General features: G+C 30.5%; 1 protein-coding gene across 1 annotated transcript in view; it reads left to right on the top strand.

The window, feature by feature from the left end:
• The window catches only part of LOTGIDRAFT_136033 (hypothetical protein), a gene marked incomplete at both ends in the record, with an annotated part of 59,599 nt that extends 46,509 nt beyond the window's left edge, over positions 1-13,090 (top strand). The window contains 5 exons of the mRNA XM_009046515.1: positions 934-991; positions 1,396-1,472; positions 10,180-10,224; positions 10,475-10,663; positions 12,396-13,090. Coding sequence (XP_009044763.1) covers positions 934-991; positions 1,396-1,472; positions 10,180-10,224; positions 10,475-10,663; positions 12,396-13,090 — 1,064 coding nt within the window. The remainder of the gene's footprint in view (positions 1-933; positions 992-1,395; positions 1,473-10,179; positions 10,225-10,474; positions 10,664-12,395) is intronic.
• Positions 13,091-17,174: the final 4,084 nt, after the last annotated feature.

A 17,174-nucleotide genomic window follows, 5' to 3' on the forward strand; every position in this document is an offset into this window, starting at 1 on the left:
CTTTGGAAAATGAATATCAAATATAGTTGGAAAGAAAAATGTGTAAATTAAACATATAATTGCAGTAAATAAAGTTAGTTACAGTCAAGGTTTGACTGGCACATCAAAATTATGAACAAAAGTAGAATTTCCAGTACTGATTAAAGGAATTGTAAAAAGGTTTTCTAAACTTCTTTACAATCACTTTTAGTTTTGCTTTGAGTTGTGTCCGACATTTCTTTGTCACATGGATGTGAATGATCTGGTAAAGACAGCCTATTGTTTAAATCAGTATAGTTATAATGGACCTAACAGGTGTAAGTTATCTAAGAATATATCTACTGTTATCTATATAGTTTATAAAAGTGTAGAAAGTCAAAAATGAAATCAGATATTCTCCAGAGATTTTAAAATTTCTTAAATAGTATGAACTTGTACAGAAGGAGTATAAACCAAAGAATCAAACATATGTTATGAAAGTTTTAAAACATTTTGATGGAATGAAATATTCTGTAGAACTTTCATTTTTCGAGAAATTTCACTCTAGAAATTTCTTTGTATGTTGGGCTTTGAAAAAAAGCTGTATTTTTTCAAAACTTTAGCATCAAACAACATGAATATACAAAAAAACACTAACAATATGAAATGAAAATAATGGTGTGAAATTACATTGTAAAACCAACTATTTTCATTTGATTCCTGTATTTGACAATGTCCAGAGAGCTAGAACAGTACTTACTCACAAATAGAAATAATTGATATTTCATAAAAACACTTTAAAATACACATACATGTAATATAATATTTCACCAAAAACACATGATATTATATTGAATCAACATTTAAAACACACATTATACATGATACATAATTTGATAACACATATTAATATACACTATGATACACAATTATTTAACAAATATATGATAAATATTGTATTTTTGTATAATATAGAATTGCCGTATGGTTGGGAGAAAGTAGAAGATCCACATTTCGGTACTTATTATATCGAGTAAGTTTATTATCATCTTTTGTTTATGTAACTATCTAAATTGTCAAAGGATTTTATACACACATATAAGGTTGACTGATTTAGAACTTGCCATCTTTCATTTTTTGCCATAAGAAATTGACAAGGTTGTGGGTTGTTTATTTCTCTATTATGATGGGTTATGATTATGCTACATGACTTAATTTTTACCACAGGTTCAAGGGACTGGCATTGAAAAACAGTATTGTGGTTTTGATGGAACAATTTACTGATGCCCATTGTGCTTTTGGCTGTGCTTTTTAAAAACATATCCTCTGCTGTTAAAAAGTAAAAAGAGAAGACTTGCAATTGACTTAAAGTATTGCCTTTAGCTCAATCATAAGTAGAACAGTAGGGTGTAAAACTCCATATTTGATATTTTTCAGTCATGTGAATCGTAGAACTCAATATGAATATCCTGTGATAGATAGTAAACATAATGTAACCAGTCAAGAAAACTCAGGTAGGTAAATAACCCCTCCCCACTCCTCTCTTATTCGAGCTGCTTTGGCTCAGTCAAATAGATGCTTGCTGGCTAACTAGAAGGTCTTGGAGTAAATTTAGGCATAGGTCAAGAGAATACTTCACATTTTTTTTCATTTTTTAAACACAGTCTCTACATTTGATGCAATTGATCTAGTTGTTCAGATGAGACTCTGATCTGAGGCCCTGTGTGCTACAGCCTGTGCATGTGAAAAATCTCTTGATAGTTGGAAATCGATGTTTACTTATGATCCTATCACATTCTTGTAGTCAAGATTATCATGTATTGAATCGAGCTAAAATCTGTGAATGATTAAAATAAGCTTTGATTAATCAGCCTCATCAAACTGTTCTATATTAGTCATGTATTATTAGCATCATATACTAGAAATATTACAATCAACATATACATATATATAGCATCTATCAATTTATGTCTGCTAATATTTATGATTTATTTTGGTATAATTTAAGCTTAACAGATTCACAATGTCAAACTATTACTAATTTCATCTTAGACCTTGATTGCAACAGCCACTTATGTATCACAGAATGCAGCAATTTGATTGGATTGTATGTCAGCAAATACAGCCAATCAGAACATCAACAGAAAGACTGAACATTATGAGTTACTGTAGGGTGCTGTGAATGGCTGTTTTAGCTAGTGTACAATCCAATCAAATCACTGCATTTACAAACATCTGTGTTACAAGATTAATGACTATTGCAGCCAAGGTATAAGACAGAGTTTGTATAATTGTGAGATGAGATGAGATGCAAAGCTTCAGATCAGTTCTGATTTTTTGTTGTTGAAACAATTGCTGCAGCAACATTTAATGATAAAAATGACCAAATGATATATTTTAGGTGTTGAAGTCAATGGTAACAGTACTCTACCTCGCTCTACTAAAACAACAGACGGTACTAAACGTTCTGTTAGTGAATCAGATATGAACAACAGAATAAAAGAAGGTAGGTGTTAAGGTTCTTATTTTAGGCTATGTGTCTGTTTGTTCATAGATATTGTAAATTTGTATTTCAGAGAGTCATCATTTCATAGAACAACACCTTTTTATCCCAAATTTTAAGATCCATATACAAAAAAATTTACACCATAATGAAAAACTGATCTGTAAGACTACAAACATGTTTGGGGAGCTGCAATGGCTCAGTGAGTTAGACAATTGTTTGCTAATCTAAAGATCCAGGGTTCAGTCCCGACAAATAGGTTGAGATAATGCTTTTGGATTTTTAACTCAGTTTTCCTCAGTTCAGAAGGTCTGACAGAAAAAACATTAAGTTGTTCAGATGTAACAATATCCCTAGCCCTGTGTTCCAAACGAGTAAGCCAATGCTGCTGTCCTGACAAAATTTCTCTCATTGCACACTGCATCTGATTATTTTCCATGAGATGCTCTTAAAAGTAAAGAGACTATGTTAGCTGTATTTTGAGTTGTTGATGTGGAAATTGTGGTAAATTTGACATTTAATCTCAAGTTCTGTCTACCAAGCAGGTATTTCCTGTTACCATTCAAACTAGCAGATTTTACACCTGGTCTTACATCTTACTTCAGGTGTACTTGGTTTAATTTCTGTTTAGAATTACGGTGAAATGAGCCCTACAACTTATACAATTTATTGATTGCCTTGAACAAGTCACACTGATGTGTTTGTTGCTGCCATTCAAATCAGGGTTGTTTGATTCCTCTGCTAGGAACATGGGTTTGAATCCTGCAGAATTTTGATTGGTTTTGAAGTTGTTTGATTCATCTGCTAGAAACATTGGTTTTGAACCCTTCCTTGTCCTCAGACATGGTAGAATTTTGAATGACATTGATTGAAGCTGTTTGATTCATCTGCCAGGAACACCGGTTATGAATCATTTCTTGCTCTGAGACATGGCAAAATTTTGTTGTGTGTTGGTCATTCATCTTATATTTTGTGGTTTCAATTTTTGCCACCATGGAAGCAAGATGATTCTGGTGCTAAGATCAGTGCTAAATCAAGAGTTAAGCCCTAGTGTTTGGGCGATACAATAAATTATCTGATTATATTTCTAATTAAGAAAAGCCTACCACCTGTTTCTATACAATTCTTCTTTATCTCATTGTTTACATTCTACAGTCCAACTTTCCCATAAAAATAGATTGAAATGTAAAAACAATATTGTATTATGTTTCAATGTTAGATTATTATAGGTAATGTAATTAGAAAGCTTAAAATAGGATCATCTTTATCAGCCTGGTAGTTCGTGGTTTTAGACATATAAGATGGTACAAAAGCAGTTAGTGGAAGACCTAAAGACATTTTATCAAATTTGAGAGACTGATATCATTATTTATTCTTTTTTGAGACTACTTCTTATGATAAGATTATGAAGCATATAAAGATTCTATTGGCATAAACAGCTAACTAGGCTATAGGTTGATTTAAGAATTTACTGTTTCATCAAAATAAGCCGAACAAGCACCACATCAGAGGCAAGGAATATACATAAACCCAAGTGTTTATTTAACTTGCAGAAGATAACAGCATGGTGGCAGCATGTGAAATGAGAATGTCAGAGTACCCCCCTCTACCATCAATTGTTTATAGTGGTGTTTGAATTGCTGGGAATCTGGCTGCCATTCTGATACTATTTATAGTAACACTTGAATTTGACACAACAATGGCTAGCTGTATTGATCTTGTGAAGTCTATTTTAACACAGTCTGCCACTTTTTTTGATGGAAAAAATTCAGGTAGCAAACAAGTTATGAATTTAAATTAACGAATTGAGTATATGAAAATTCTTTTATAAATGAATTGAAAATTTTGTTGTTGAATATCAATGTCATTCAGTTGGCTTATTTCATCTTCAAGATATTTATCTTAGAAAATAGATGAAGATTTCACCACTTGTGCTAATAAATTACCTTGGATGAAATATTTTCTAATCTGACACTAGGGTATTCTTATCTTTAATCAGATTTTAATCAAAAATCTAGAATCAGTTGACTGACAAATTTATTATCAGTTGAGCAATATTAACAAGTTTGTGATGGATGTATTCACCACTTTCCATAGTCCAAACCCCTTACTGTTGTTGTCACCAAGTCAAGTTCCTTTGTCAGGTTCTATAGTTGTTTCTTAACATGACAACATTTGCTTGGTTATGTCAAGCAAATGGCAGCTGTGGGTTCAATTCTCAATCGGCATGTGATTGTCTGATGACCCTGATTAAGTAAAGCTGTAAATGGGTATGGATAATCCAGGTAAGATCAATGCCAAGACATTTGGCCACAGACAAGCTGGTAGAAAAGGTCCTTTACTGTGAACCTAAGTTGTTATCCTTGTAAAATTGGGTTTTTTCTTTCTCTCTTTCTTTAAAACACAGAATCCACTAGTTATTATGACTGTCAACTGGGTTTTACTTATCTGTCATCAAATGCAATTTGGATTTCAGAGGTATCTTTTTTTACTTTTAGATTTAGATTTGAGATAAATATTAGATTTGTCAGTTGTGTTAAGAAATTAATCTAAGTAAGAATAAATTTAGAATGACACTAGGAAAGTTTGAAGATTAGCTATGATTAGATTCTAGTTGATGATAATCCATACAAAATTATCTAAAATTGGAATTTTCCCAAATTATGTTGATTATTTCTCACATACTGCTGTTAAGTTTTGTTCTACCTGATAGACCCATGCTTCAGATTTTCAAACAAAGCCTAGTCTCAAATTTGTTGGTAAATATATAGGGTAGTCTCAATAGGTTGATCAAAAGAGCTCATTTCTTGCTGTCGATTTGTCTTTAAGACATCAGACCTTCAAAAGAAAATGTCTGTTAATTTAATACTAATCATTAGACTTTGAAATATGGACATTTTAGAAGTTATGACAAGAATATTCAACGGTAGCAAGGATTGACTAAAATCCCATTGACAAGCACTCATTTTGTGATAATATAATCTAAAACTGGTTCAGTTGCCAATACTGACTGACCTACAGCCATTAATATGTATTTAATCTTTAACCTTTTCATGGTTACTGTAGTGTATATGAGCTATATGGTCAGTAAGTAATATATCTAAGGTACTGGTTATTTTGACCACTGGTCAGTGTAGTTCTGTAAGTAATATATCTAAGGTACTGGTTATTTTGACCAGTGGTGATTAAAGATAGAGATTGTTTGACCAATATGTTCTACCTGATATATAAATAAATATATCTCTACACCTACCATGTTGATATATCTTGATAAAACACATGCTTGGGCTGTGGTCATTCCGCTTACAGATGTAATAAATCCTTAGAAATTAGTCTATTCTTTGATATGAATGAAAAAGGTATGCAACTGAGCAAGTCGATTCTGATATGAACCTAAAAGGGATCTTGATGTCTAATTCCTTGATATCCTTTATGTCATGCTAGCTGATGTAAATAATCACAAATTAGCTTGACAATTATGACATTGTGACTGAAAACTGAACATTGCATCTTTAATCGCATTTGATTTAATGTTTCTTAGCTCTAAGTGATACTGGTTCCTTACTTACTACACCATGCCATTGATCATAATCCAACACAAATCTCAATGTTAACTCAAAATGTTGTTTAACCCTAGTGTGTGAATAAAGTGTTATATACCCTGAAATTCAAATAATATAACATAACGCATAGGCTATGTGTTAACATTATATGATGTCATCTGGTAAGGGTAACCTTCACTGGTCTGACAAGGATCACATGGTGTGGTTAATATAGCAGCTGTTAAAAGGGTTAATCATACAACTTGTATGTTTGATGTAGGAGGCTATGCCTAGCTATAGTTAGTGTTTTCTGACAAGAATGAACAATTGTTCCCACTAAAACATAAAAAAGAACCTTGTGCCATCTACTTCAGATAAATCTCACTGTTTAGTCTGAAATTCAATATAAATAGCTAGATATCTTCAGATCTGTGTTTTCACTCATATATTTTCTTATCTTGAACAAAATTTACTGAGTTTAAGGACACACTGGGGAGAGCTCATATTACTGAAATATCATAACTAATGGTAAAACACTGTTTTCAAATAACCCAATTATATCACAGCTGATTCTAGTGTCAAACAACTTTTCTCAAATATTCACCAAATCTGTATTTCTCATTTCTGGTCATGTCAGACTTCTGAAGATTTTGTGTCTGTGATAATATAGTTTGTGAGAAACTCTATTTCTTAGTTGATATCCTGTATTAGTGCACGTAGGGTGGACGAAGTTTTATATTTCTTTAAAAGTGGTTTAATATTTCTAGGATTATTTTTTTGGATATATTTTTGTATGAAAAATTTGATGCTTTGTGATTATGGTGGGATTATTCTAACAGTGGTAATAATTAAGAAACGTGGTTTAGTTTATAAGTTTTTGTTGAAATTGAATTATACTCTGTTTCTTTCTTGTACAAAATAAGTTTGTAATTTTGGTAACAGCTATTGTTAGACATCTGTTTTGTTATTTGAGTAGATTAATTATGATATTTGTGTATGATTGTGTTTGGTCTGGCAAGATAGTTGATTACATCATGAAATATGACATACCTATTTGAATATCTAGGTTATATAATCTAGGTTATATGTCTTTGTTTCCAAAGGAGCCTACCAGTGTATTATAATGGAATATTTAGGCTGACGTGGGACAATCCAGTTTAATTCTTCTTGAAATAATAGTTTATGAATTGGTGATGATAATAAACATGGCCTAGTTGATATTCAATATGATAGAGAAATTAACAAAGAAAGTACTAGTTATTTTAAGGCTATTTAGGTTCTGTATTAAGTTTTTTTGGCATCAATATCTGTAAAGGGATATCCACTATTCTCACCTACTTATCATATTATTTCTGTTTGTGTTGACTGATATTTCTATCTTCTTTGCTATCTGTTTAGTTCTGAACATGTTGTGTTGTTGTTTTAGTTGTATAAAGTAAATTCATATAATATGATGAATAAATCAGAAGGTTTTCTTAATTTTTTCAAGAAATTAGGTGTGAGATGTTTTTAATGTTGATCTGAAGAAATGAGAAATTCAATGTGATTAAGAGTTGTAAAATGAATTTGATAGACTTTTGTATATGAAGTTCGAACATAGATAATATTTGGTTTACTTTGTTTTTCATGATTGTAATATTTATAAGTTGTACTGTAAAAGGATTGACTGTTAAGTACTTAGACATTCAAATTTTGATAACAGTTTAATGTTGTTTAGTAATATAATAAATGTATTCTGATCAACTATAAATTATGAAACAGCTCTAGTTAATTAATTCTGATTAATTCCAATCAAAAATATCAATTATTTTGATGATAGCTGCTGAAACACTTTCTGGTCCACTAAATAGAAGTAATCAGTTTGCCAATAAATTTTGTGTGAAATTGAAAAAAAAGTAAATTTAAAATCTCAATTTAATGTGGTGAATTTGAATGGTGTAGCAAGTAAAAAATCAATTCATCTCTGATCAATTGCTAAATTGATTAATATCAAAGTTGTCATTTTAAATTATATTCCTTTCATGAAGCCTGATTATCTGTTTTTATCCAATTTTTGTAATTTTCCATGGTTAATAAAGTTGTTTTATGAAGTACTGATGAGTAATGAGAGACCATGCTCAATTGATGATGACAGCAAAATGGTTTCAGGCTTGATTTATGATGAACATGTGATGAGCTGAAAACTATAACTGGTAGAAATATTGTGATTTTCAGTGAAGTGTTTTGGATAGTTTTGAAGTATTTTTTGTATACAATATATTAGGAAACAGGCTTATTGTAACCTATTTTTATCTCTCTCCTGGTTCTTAAGGGAGTTTTCTGGAGTTGTATGGACTAATTATAACCACTGAAAGAAATATAGTTTTCAAACAATTATTCAGTTTAAATTCAATGATGTAAATGCTTATAAAGTTTGGAATGACAAATAAAGAGAATATATTATGTGAAATGAATATTGAAATATTTGTATTATGAAACTGTGTTGATTGTTAATATAAAACTGTTAAAATGTCTGCCCCTATGAATATAATGGAATTATTTGGATATCGTGGTATCTATGAAAATGATATTCTTCAACTCTTACTCTCAGGTAAATATACTGCCAAGGATTTGAATATTTCTAAATTCTTTGTTTTTGAATGTTTTTGAAACTCTTCTTTGAAATTGGTGCAGAAGAGTTTAAAAGTTAAAAACTCCATTGTATTAGACTTTTAGTCAGATGTCAGTGGTTGGCTAAGGTTTTTGTGACATAGCAAAATTGCAAAGACTCTTAGATATTATTAGTAGCTGTTGTGATAATGACATCATAAAACAGTCATCTTACTGAAAATTGGAATGGTGCAAATTGATGCTATTAGTGTCTCAGATACATAAAAACTTAAGAAAACCTCGCTACTATCCCTTTAAATAGAAAATAAAAGTTAAACAAGTAACATTGAGAGATAAGCAAGTAACATTGAGAGATAAGCAAGTAACATTGAGAGATAAACAAGTAACATTGAGAGATAAACAAGTAACATTAAGAGTTGAGAGATAAACAGTAATAATGAAAGATAAACAAGTAACATTGAGAGTTGAGAGATAAACAGTAATAATGAAAGATAAACAAGTAACATTGAGAGTTGAGAGATAAACAGTAATAATGAAAGATAAACAAGTAACATTGAGAGTTGAGAGATAAACAGTAATAATGAAAGATAAACAAGTAACATTGAGAGTTGAGAGATAAACAGTAATAATGAAAGATAAACAAGTAACATTGAGAGTTGAGAGATAAACAGTAATAATGAAAGATAAACAAGTAACATTGAGAGATAAACAAGTAATAATAACATTGAGAGATAAATTTTAAGTAAGTTGAGATGAAAAGTAAGATATGTTTGTGTATTTTCATGTACTAGATTGTCACATGAGAACAACATCACATGATTTTAATTTTGAATTTTGAAATTCTGAAACTCAATACCGTGCTTTCAATTTTTATGACTTTCCTTTTTAAACTTTTTCCCAAGCTTAAAAACATATTTGAGAGTTTATGATGCAATGGTATTAGATTCTAATGAGACATCAGTTTGAAACAGGCTGGGGAGAGAAAATAAAAGTTTCTCGTCATTGGGTACAACTCTACAGGGTGTTGACAAACATTACTATATTACAGATGTTAACTAACACTAACTGAGATTTTTTAATCTTTCACAGATGATATTCATGATTTATTTTTCCACCTAGTTGGAAATCAAAATGTTTTAAAAGGATTGTAAAGGAGTTTTCTAAATTTTTTTATATGTATCGGGTACACTGATAGCTTAAATTTTCACCATTCCAATTTTCATTCTGACATAATGTGGTTCTTGCAATAAAAATGAATGGAATGAAAATTGGAATGTTACAAATTGATGCTATCATTGTCCCAGATACATAGAAAAGGTTTAGAAAACCTCTTTACAATCCTTTTAAGTCCTACAATTTCGGACATGAATTGGTTAGCATAACCTTATCAAACTCTTGAGCGATCTTGGACATTGTCCAATCCAAATGATAAGCGATGTTTTATTCATGTCAGTCCGTTTGACCTGTATCACTGACAGTAGGAAACCAACAGAAAAATTCAAAGTTATATTTTTGCCTCTTCATCCTGGACCTTCAGATTAGAAAGCAAACGTCTAATTCTCTAAGCCACCATGTCAACTTCAACTTGTCCTTTAACATTCAACTACCTCGGTATATATCCTTAAGTTACCTGACTAATTTTAATGGTGTTTGGTCATCTGATCTTCAAGTAAAACGAAAATTTATTGTTCAAAAACAGCATCATACATTACCGACAGCAGTTACAATTTTACCACAGCAAAATATTTCCTATAACCATATTGTAAAATTCTTTTTTTTTCTAATTGTATACGTTCATTCTATGTATTTATGTATCTAGCTATAAGTTAATTATTTTGGTTATCTATTTCAGGTTTGGAAGGCAGGAGACCTCACTTTACCAAAAATCCCAATGAATTAAAGGGAGAATTACTGCAGGCATCATTGGTCAAGAGTTTTCGAGGTTTTGGGTTTACTATTATTGGTGCTGATAGAGAAGATGAAGAATTCTTACAGATTAAAAATATTGTGCCTAATGGTCCGGCATATCTTGATGGTAAACTCAAAACAGGTATGTCTACTGTTTAATATACAGTGTACCTGTATTCGGTGAATTCTGACGTCTTGGTATTAGGACAATCTTAGGACAAGGCTTATTTGGTTTCCTTTGTCGAAGGCTTTGATTTGATGTATTTAATGGCACACAACCCAATCAAAATAGCTGCATTTATAAACTTGTGTGATATGAGAAAAGTGCCTTGTGAAGTCCAGGTATTAGATAGGCTTTGTAATCTTGAAGATGGACTTGTCTGTTATATTTATAATATATATGTATAACAATTACCAAATTGATCTCTAATAATTTTTATGATGTAATAAAATTTGAGAAATTGATTTACATCAACTTGAAGAGCCTAAAAAAACATAATAATGTTAAACAATAAAATAAACAGTTAACCTATCACTAGCTGTCAGTAAACTATATTGGTACCAGTTATTTTTACTCTGAATTACCTGATAAATCATTCTATGCCTGTTTTTCTATTGTTATCAGTTCAGAAATAGAACTAGCGTCATGGATGCTTTGTTTCAATTGTTTAAACAAAATATCATGTAGAGACAATAGAATATTAAACTGCTATTTTACATCTAAATTAGTTAATGTCTACATTCATTTCTGGAACAGGTTTCAATTTTTGTTATGAAACAGAATTGATATTGGACTATTCTTATGGTCAAAATGCTATCTGAAATAGACAATTTTCAAGGCACCTTATATCCATATTATATTTACTTTCTTGAAAGATATTTAATATTTATTGCACTTAAATTCTTTTGTGGTCTGAATCCAGATGCATTTGCATAAAAGTTTTTTCCATGTTGAAATATGGAATTGTTTCCATCTTAATCTTAAGTTTTCATGATCCAATGAAAATCGATGTTAAGATGCTTCTTATTTGTGATATTTGATTTTTCTGTGGTCTTAGTCTTAATAATAAGAAACTTGTTAAACTCAGAAGCAATGTTATCTCCCTTTACTTAGATCTTCTCAGAATAAAAAATCAGGTGTCAATTTTTGCCTGTGATTTATTTTACCTATAGAATTAATCTATAACATCCTGTTGAATATCGGATATAAAAATATAGTGTAATTAGATTAATTAAAGATAATTAACATCACCTGTATTTTATACTTGTTTTTAACCTAACCATGTCATATTTGTGGTACAAATATAGATTATAAAGCACCAGTATATATATTGTTTACTATTAGTTTACTTCTGATAAAATATAATAAGTGTAAGGCAAATGATAATATCAACTTTCTTTTTTTAAGATAATTTTTATAGAACACCAAATTTAACACCAAGCCTGAAATAAAGAGTAAAAGCAAAAAGTAAAATGTAGTATAAATTTGATTTAAACTTAATATACCATGATTAAGCACCGCCTTCTTTTTTCAAGAATGAAGAGATTAATATCATGTTTTCTACTTGATTAAGGTACTCTGAAAAACATGTTTCTAGCTCCATGCATATATATACATTTGATACATAAATGTATGTATACTATTGTAGACGTACATTCTGTGTACTCAACTCAAAATTCTTAGAAATTGTACAATACTCAAGTCTTTTGTGGATATATAGATTTCCTCTTGTTGTGAAGCTTGCATGTCTTGATGTTATTGTCTGAATAAGGATTATCCAGCACAAGTAAAGATATTTGTTGATAATTTTATTTTTTGAAAATATTTTCAGACAACTAAACAAAGTTTAAAATATTTGATTGTTTTGTTTCAGGTGATGTTTTGGTGTATATCAACAAGACATGTGTCCTCGGTTATACACATCAGAACGTTGTCAGTGTGTTTCAATCAATACCACCAGGAGAGACAGTTGTCCTAGATGTTTGTCGTGGTTATGCACTGCCGTCAAATTTAGACGATCCCAACACGCAGATAGTGACAACCGTGGCAGTGTCTGGACCTAATTCAGGACAACAACCACCTGCATACGGATTTAATGGACTAGATGCTTTAAATACATCACAACGAAGTTTAAAATCTTTACCTGATTTAGCCAAATCCCACAATGCCAATAATGCAGATTCAAGTTTCTCCCAGAATAGTTTACAAGGGGAGTTAACTGATGAACCTCCCGATTTAATCATGTCTAAAGCAGAAATGTTGGTTGTGGATATTGTGCGTGGAAAAAGTGGATTTGGATTTACAATAGCCGATTCTCCTTTCGGACAGCGTGTGAAACAAATCATTGATGAACCTCGATGTAAAAATCTTCAAGAAGGTGATATCTTACATCAAATTAATGATATTAATGTCCGTGATATGACTCATTCTCAAATTGTGGCTGTTTTAAAGGAATGTCCAATGGGAGATGTGACAGTTATTACTGTACAAAGGGGAGGTAAGTCATGTTTGTTTTTAGTAATTTTTGCTGTTAAAGATAAATTAGGATTGGCAGGAGCTTCATTTTAAACTCTGTGAAGGTCAGTTATTGCTAACAAATTGAACTTAGTATTTGCTGATGTTGAAAGTATGTTTTATTTTCAAAACAAATAATCTGGATAATAGAGACTTTGTTGAATTTTGTTTGACACTTCTGTCTTGTTGATTGAGTCTATGAAATTCTGCACCAACCTCAACTATAGTTTTACTGATCGCTAATCCAAACAATAAAAAATGAAACAATTCACATTCAAACGATCAAATAAACATCAAAATTTGTTTTTAGTCTGGAAACATGCCAAATTATTCCAAAACTTTGGTGTTGTATCACATTAGAAATATTTCATTGTTGGACAGATCTGCCATTGAAATAATCTTCTAATTTGTAATTCCTGCTAACAAATGAAATACTTGCTTTGGTTCAACTGTATTGCATTTAGATGCTCTCACACCATAGTAATTACTAGTTGCGAATGGTTGTGAATAATGAAAGTGGTCATGAGTTCTGAACACAACTCACTGAATCAGTTTCATGAGAGATGCCTTCGTAACTTATGACCGCTATTTTTATTTGCAAGCATAGGCAACTGATAATCACTATTATGTGGGGGCCCCTGTTAAAGATTTAAAATGTGATCAAATGATTAATGTATATCTTCTGAACGTAACATAGAAATTTCAGATAAAAATGTATAAATCAATACTTGTTACGTGAATGTGTGAGTTAACCCAGGGTGATAAGTGAAAACATAAAACATTCACATTCAGGCAAGAAGACGTATCACACCAGGATATTTGTAAAATGCCTTTGTTGATGTTAGTGTAACTTTGATTTGAGATTTGTTTTCCTCTGTTTTTAATTCAGTTTAAATAGTGACTGTGAACATTGTAAACTAGTACAAGATTGAAACAAGCCTCACATTTTATGAGAAATAATTCAGATCAACTATCATACTAGATTAACTTTTTTATTTCGCTACAGTGAATGTCAGAGACAGCTTTAAAGAAGTTATGTTTAAATGTGCTTCAGTTTTCCAGTCAATATTTGCTTTTTGAGTCTTTTTCGTCATTTTATTGATCATGAATCACAAATAGATTGTAGTTTTAAATTCAATGTATCAATGTATGAGATCTGTCTTTAAGATATTCAGAGGAGACGGATGTGTTGATAGGCATCAAATCTACTTGCTTACATGATTATTTCAAAGTTTCTGTGATAATTCATTTTATTTTTTAATTTCAGGGATTCCCTTTCCAATGAAAGGAAGAAGACCAGTCAAACCGGTAAGTAGGTTCCTATCTATCTTCTTAAATGTGCAACTTTCTTCTAAAAGATGGGTTTCCTTATTTTTTAGTGTTAAATTAAGCAAACTATTTAATTAATTGGTGTTTCTAATAAATTATCATATATCATTATCTTCTTATTGCATATAATTAATTGTATATATGTACACTCTGGATAAACCAAAAAAGACTTTTTAACCTTTCTTGATCGGCCCCTCATTGGAATTCTGCTGGTAATTCTCTTCTAAATTAGCTAATTATGAATTAAATTTGAACATGTGAGAAAAACTGGTATTTTTCCAAGTCATTAGAACACCTCTACTTTCTATTCATATAAGTATTAGCATTTTCATTTTTATAAATGAAAATAAGGAACCCATCAAGGAGTTGTAAAGAGGTAATGTCTAGTTTTTTTTTATGTATATCAGGTCCATTTATGATTTCTATTTGCATCATCCTTTTTTCTGTCAGTTTTCTGTTGGTCCTGATATTATAGAAATTTCTAACTGTATAATAATGGAAAATGGTGCAAAGCAATGGTGCAAATCGATTATCAATGTTCTTGATATATATAAATATGTATGGCAAATTGTTTAAGATGGGAAGATTTAATCAATTGATGAATGGGTTGTAGACTTGGGAAAGGGGAGAATCAGATCCAAACAATGATGAACAAAAGAAAGAAATTTTTACTATAGTGCTCAACTAATTGGAAAAAATTGAATTGATATGACATTTTAGAAGCAGAAAGAATTGTATTTTCTATGTATGAGTATAAACTGAGGATGTGAATTGACACAGTGAGTCATGTATTCTGTGACACACCAAGATTAGGTAACATGTCATGGTGACACCTGGTGTTTGTTTACTCTCATTAATTTACACTAATAACGAAGTTTCACTTGGTAAAATATATGCCTCAACTGACGTCATTCTGGACTGGATCAAATTTACATCATTTGATTAGGATTTACAAATCCCTGTGAATTTGAATTTTATTCAGAAAAATATTGTGTGTGTTCTTGTAAAGTGTTTAGTAAGGTATAGTAGTCAATTGTTAATGTCAGTGATCTAAAGCTGTATGGTGCTTGGATGTTATTCAATGTAGTGGATGTCACCCAGCCATGCTTTCCTAACTTTGTCATTAGTACAAAGTTACAACCTTGACTCCCAAACCATGTCAGGTTTATCAATATTTTTAAGTTGTAATTATTAATGATTTATATTTCAGTCAAGAAGTTTTGATGAAAAACCACGAGGAGAAGGGGGCATAATTCAACCTGGTGCTTATTTTTTTAACGAACACGCCAACCAAAATAGTCACGGTAAGCTTTTGATTTTCAAAATTTTTATGAAATATTAGTTTAATTATTATTTTTACCATAGATTTGAATATTAAACAATCTTTGAAAATGTGAAAACGTAATTTTGGAGCTTGCTGAAATTGACATTGCCTGCCATTTTCAAAAGTAAGTAAATAGATTCACAAGCCCTACAGAAATGTTATTTTATTTCTATGTAATAAGGATATGTATTAATCCCACTGTTTAATCTCCAGATTTTACTTTTTATTAATACAATAAGATAATACACAAACTAGAATTAGTTTAGACTTGTTTCATCTCAAGGGGATTTTAATGAGGTTTTCTACATTGATTTCGATTGATCCATTGTTGTTTTCAGTCAGACTTCTGTTGGTCTTGAAAGTCCATTCAACTAAATGCTTTAAGATGCAGCTATCTCAGAGGCTCTTAAATATTGTTACCAGCCTCTGTGATAATGGTGTCGTGTACATTGGAGCATTTCTATAATTTCAGAAAGCCAAAGATCTTTCGAAATTGGAATTATACTAAAAGAAGTTATCAATTGCCCCTATATTTCCCCAAATAGTTACCCTGGCCAATTCTTTTTGGATCGAAAAACAATAAAACAAATTTATTTTTTAAATTGTCCAAACAGGTATTGTAACTTTAATAAATAACAGTATAAAGGAGGACTCTGAGTTCGGTAAGAAATGTGATATTTCTGTAACATATATATATATATATATATATATATGGTTGGAATCGTACTGTTATAAAGTATCTGTTCCAGACATCTTTCATATCTACTGTTATATATAGTATCATGATTCCATAAATAAATATATTAACAAATTATCTTATACTTGCTGACAATGTCGCAGTCAACAAATTAAGACATAATACAGAATAGTTCACTAATCATTAAGGAGATCTTTTCATCTAGAAAAATATGAAATGATTTTAATTATTAATCTTAAATAAATATCAAGGGTTTAGGAATGTTCGATTTTCAATATTTACTTCTGTATATGAGGGATTAGTAATTGATCTGTTTTATCAAGGAATATTGTTAGGATCAGTTGATTGGCTATTGACATTCTAGTTATCCAATCATTATCTAGAGTTTATCAACTAACTCATTATTCAATAACAATTCTTCATTAGGAAATGTAATAACACATAAGTTTAAATGAAAACTTTGGATTGAGAATAAAAAATATACAGAATTACAATATAGTAATTTGATTGGATAAGAATATTTGATTAACCAATGATTGATGAGGGATTATATTCTGGTGCTACTTTAAATATGAAATATAATAGGCCTACCTGAATTATTGGATTGTATTTGTTTATTTTTCAACATGAAGTAGTTAATATATATGTATATAAGATATAAAACATGTTAAATAGTCAGTGGAAATAATTCACCATGCTTAAATGGAAAAGTATTTAACTTTGTATTGTAATGTGCTACCTTGGATTCATTTGTGCATTAAAGGGGTTGTAAAGAGGTTTTATAGCTT

This window comes from Lottia gigantea (genome assembly GCF_000327385.1).
Source record: "Lottia gigantea unplaced genomic scaffold LOTGIsca_102, whole genome shotgun sequence".
Taxonomy (NCBI): domain Eukaryota; kingdom Metazoa; phylum Mollusca; class Gastropoda; family Lottiidae; genus Lottia; species Lottia gigantea.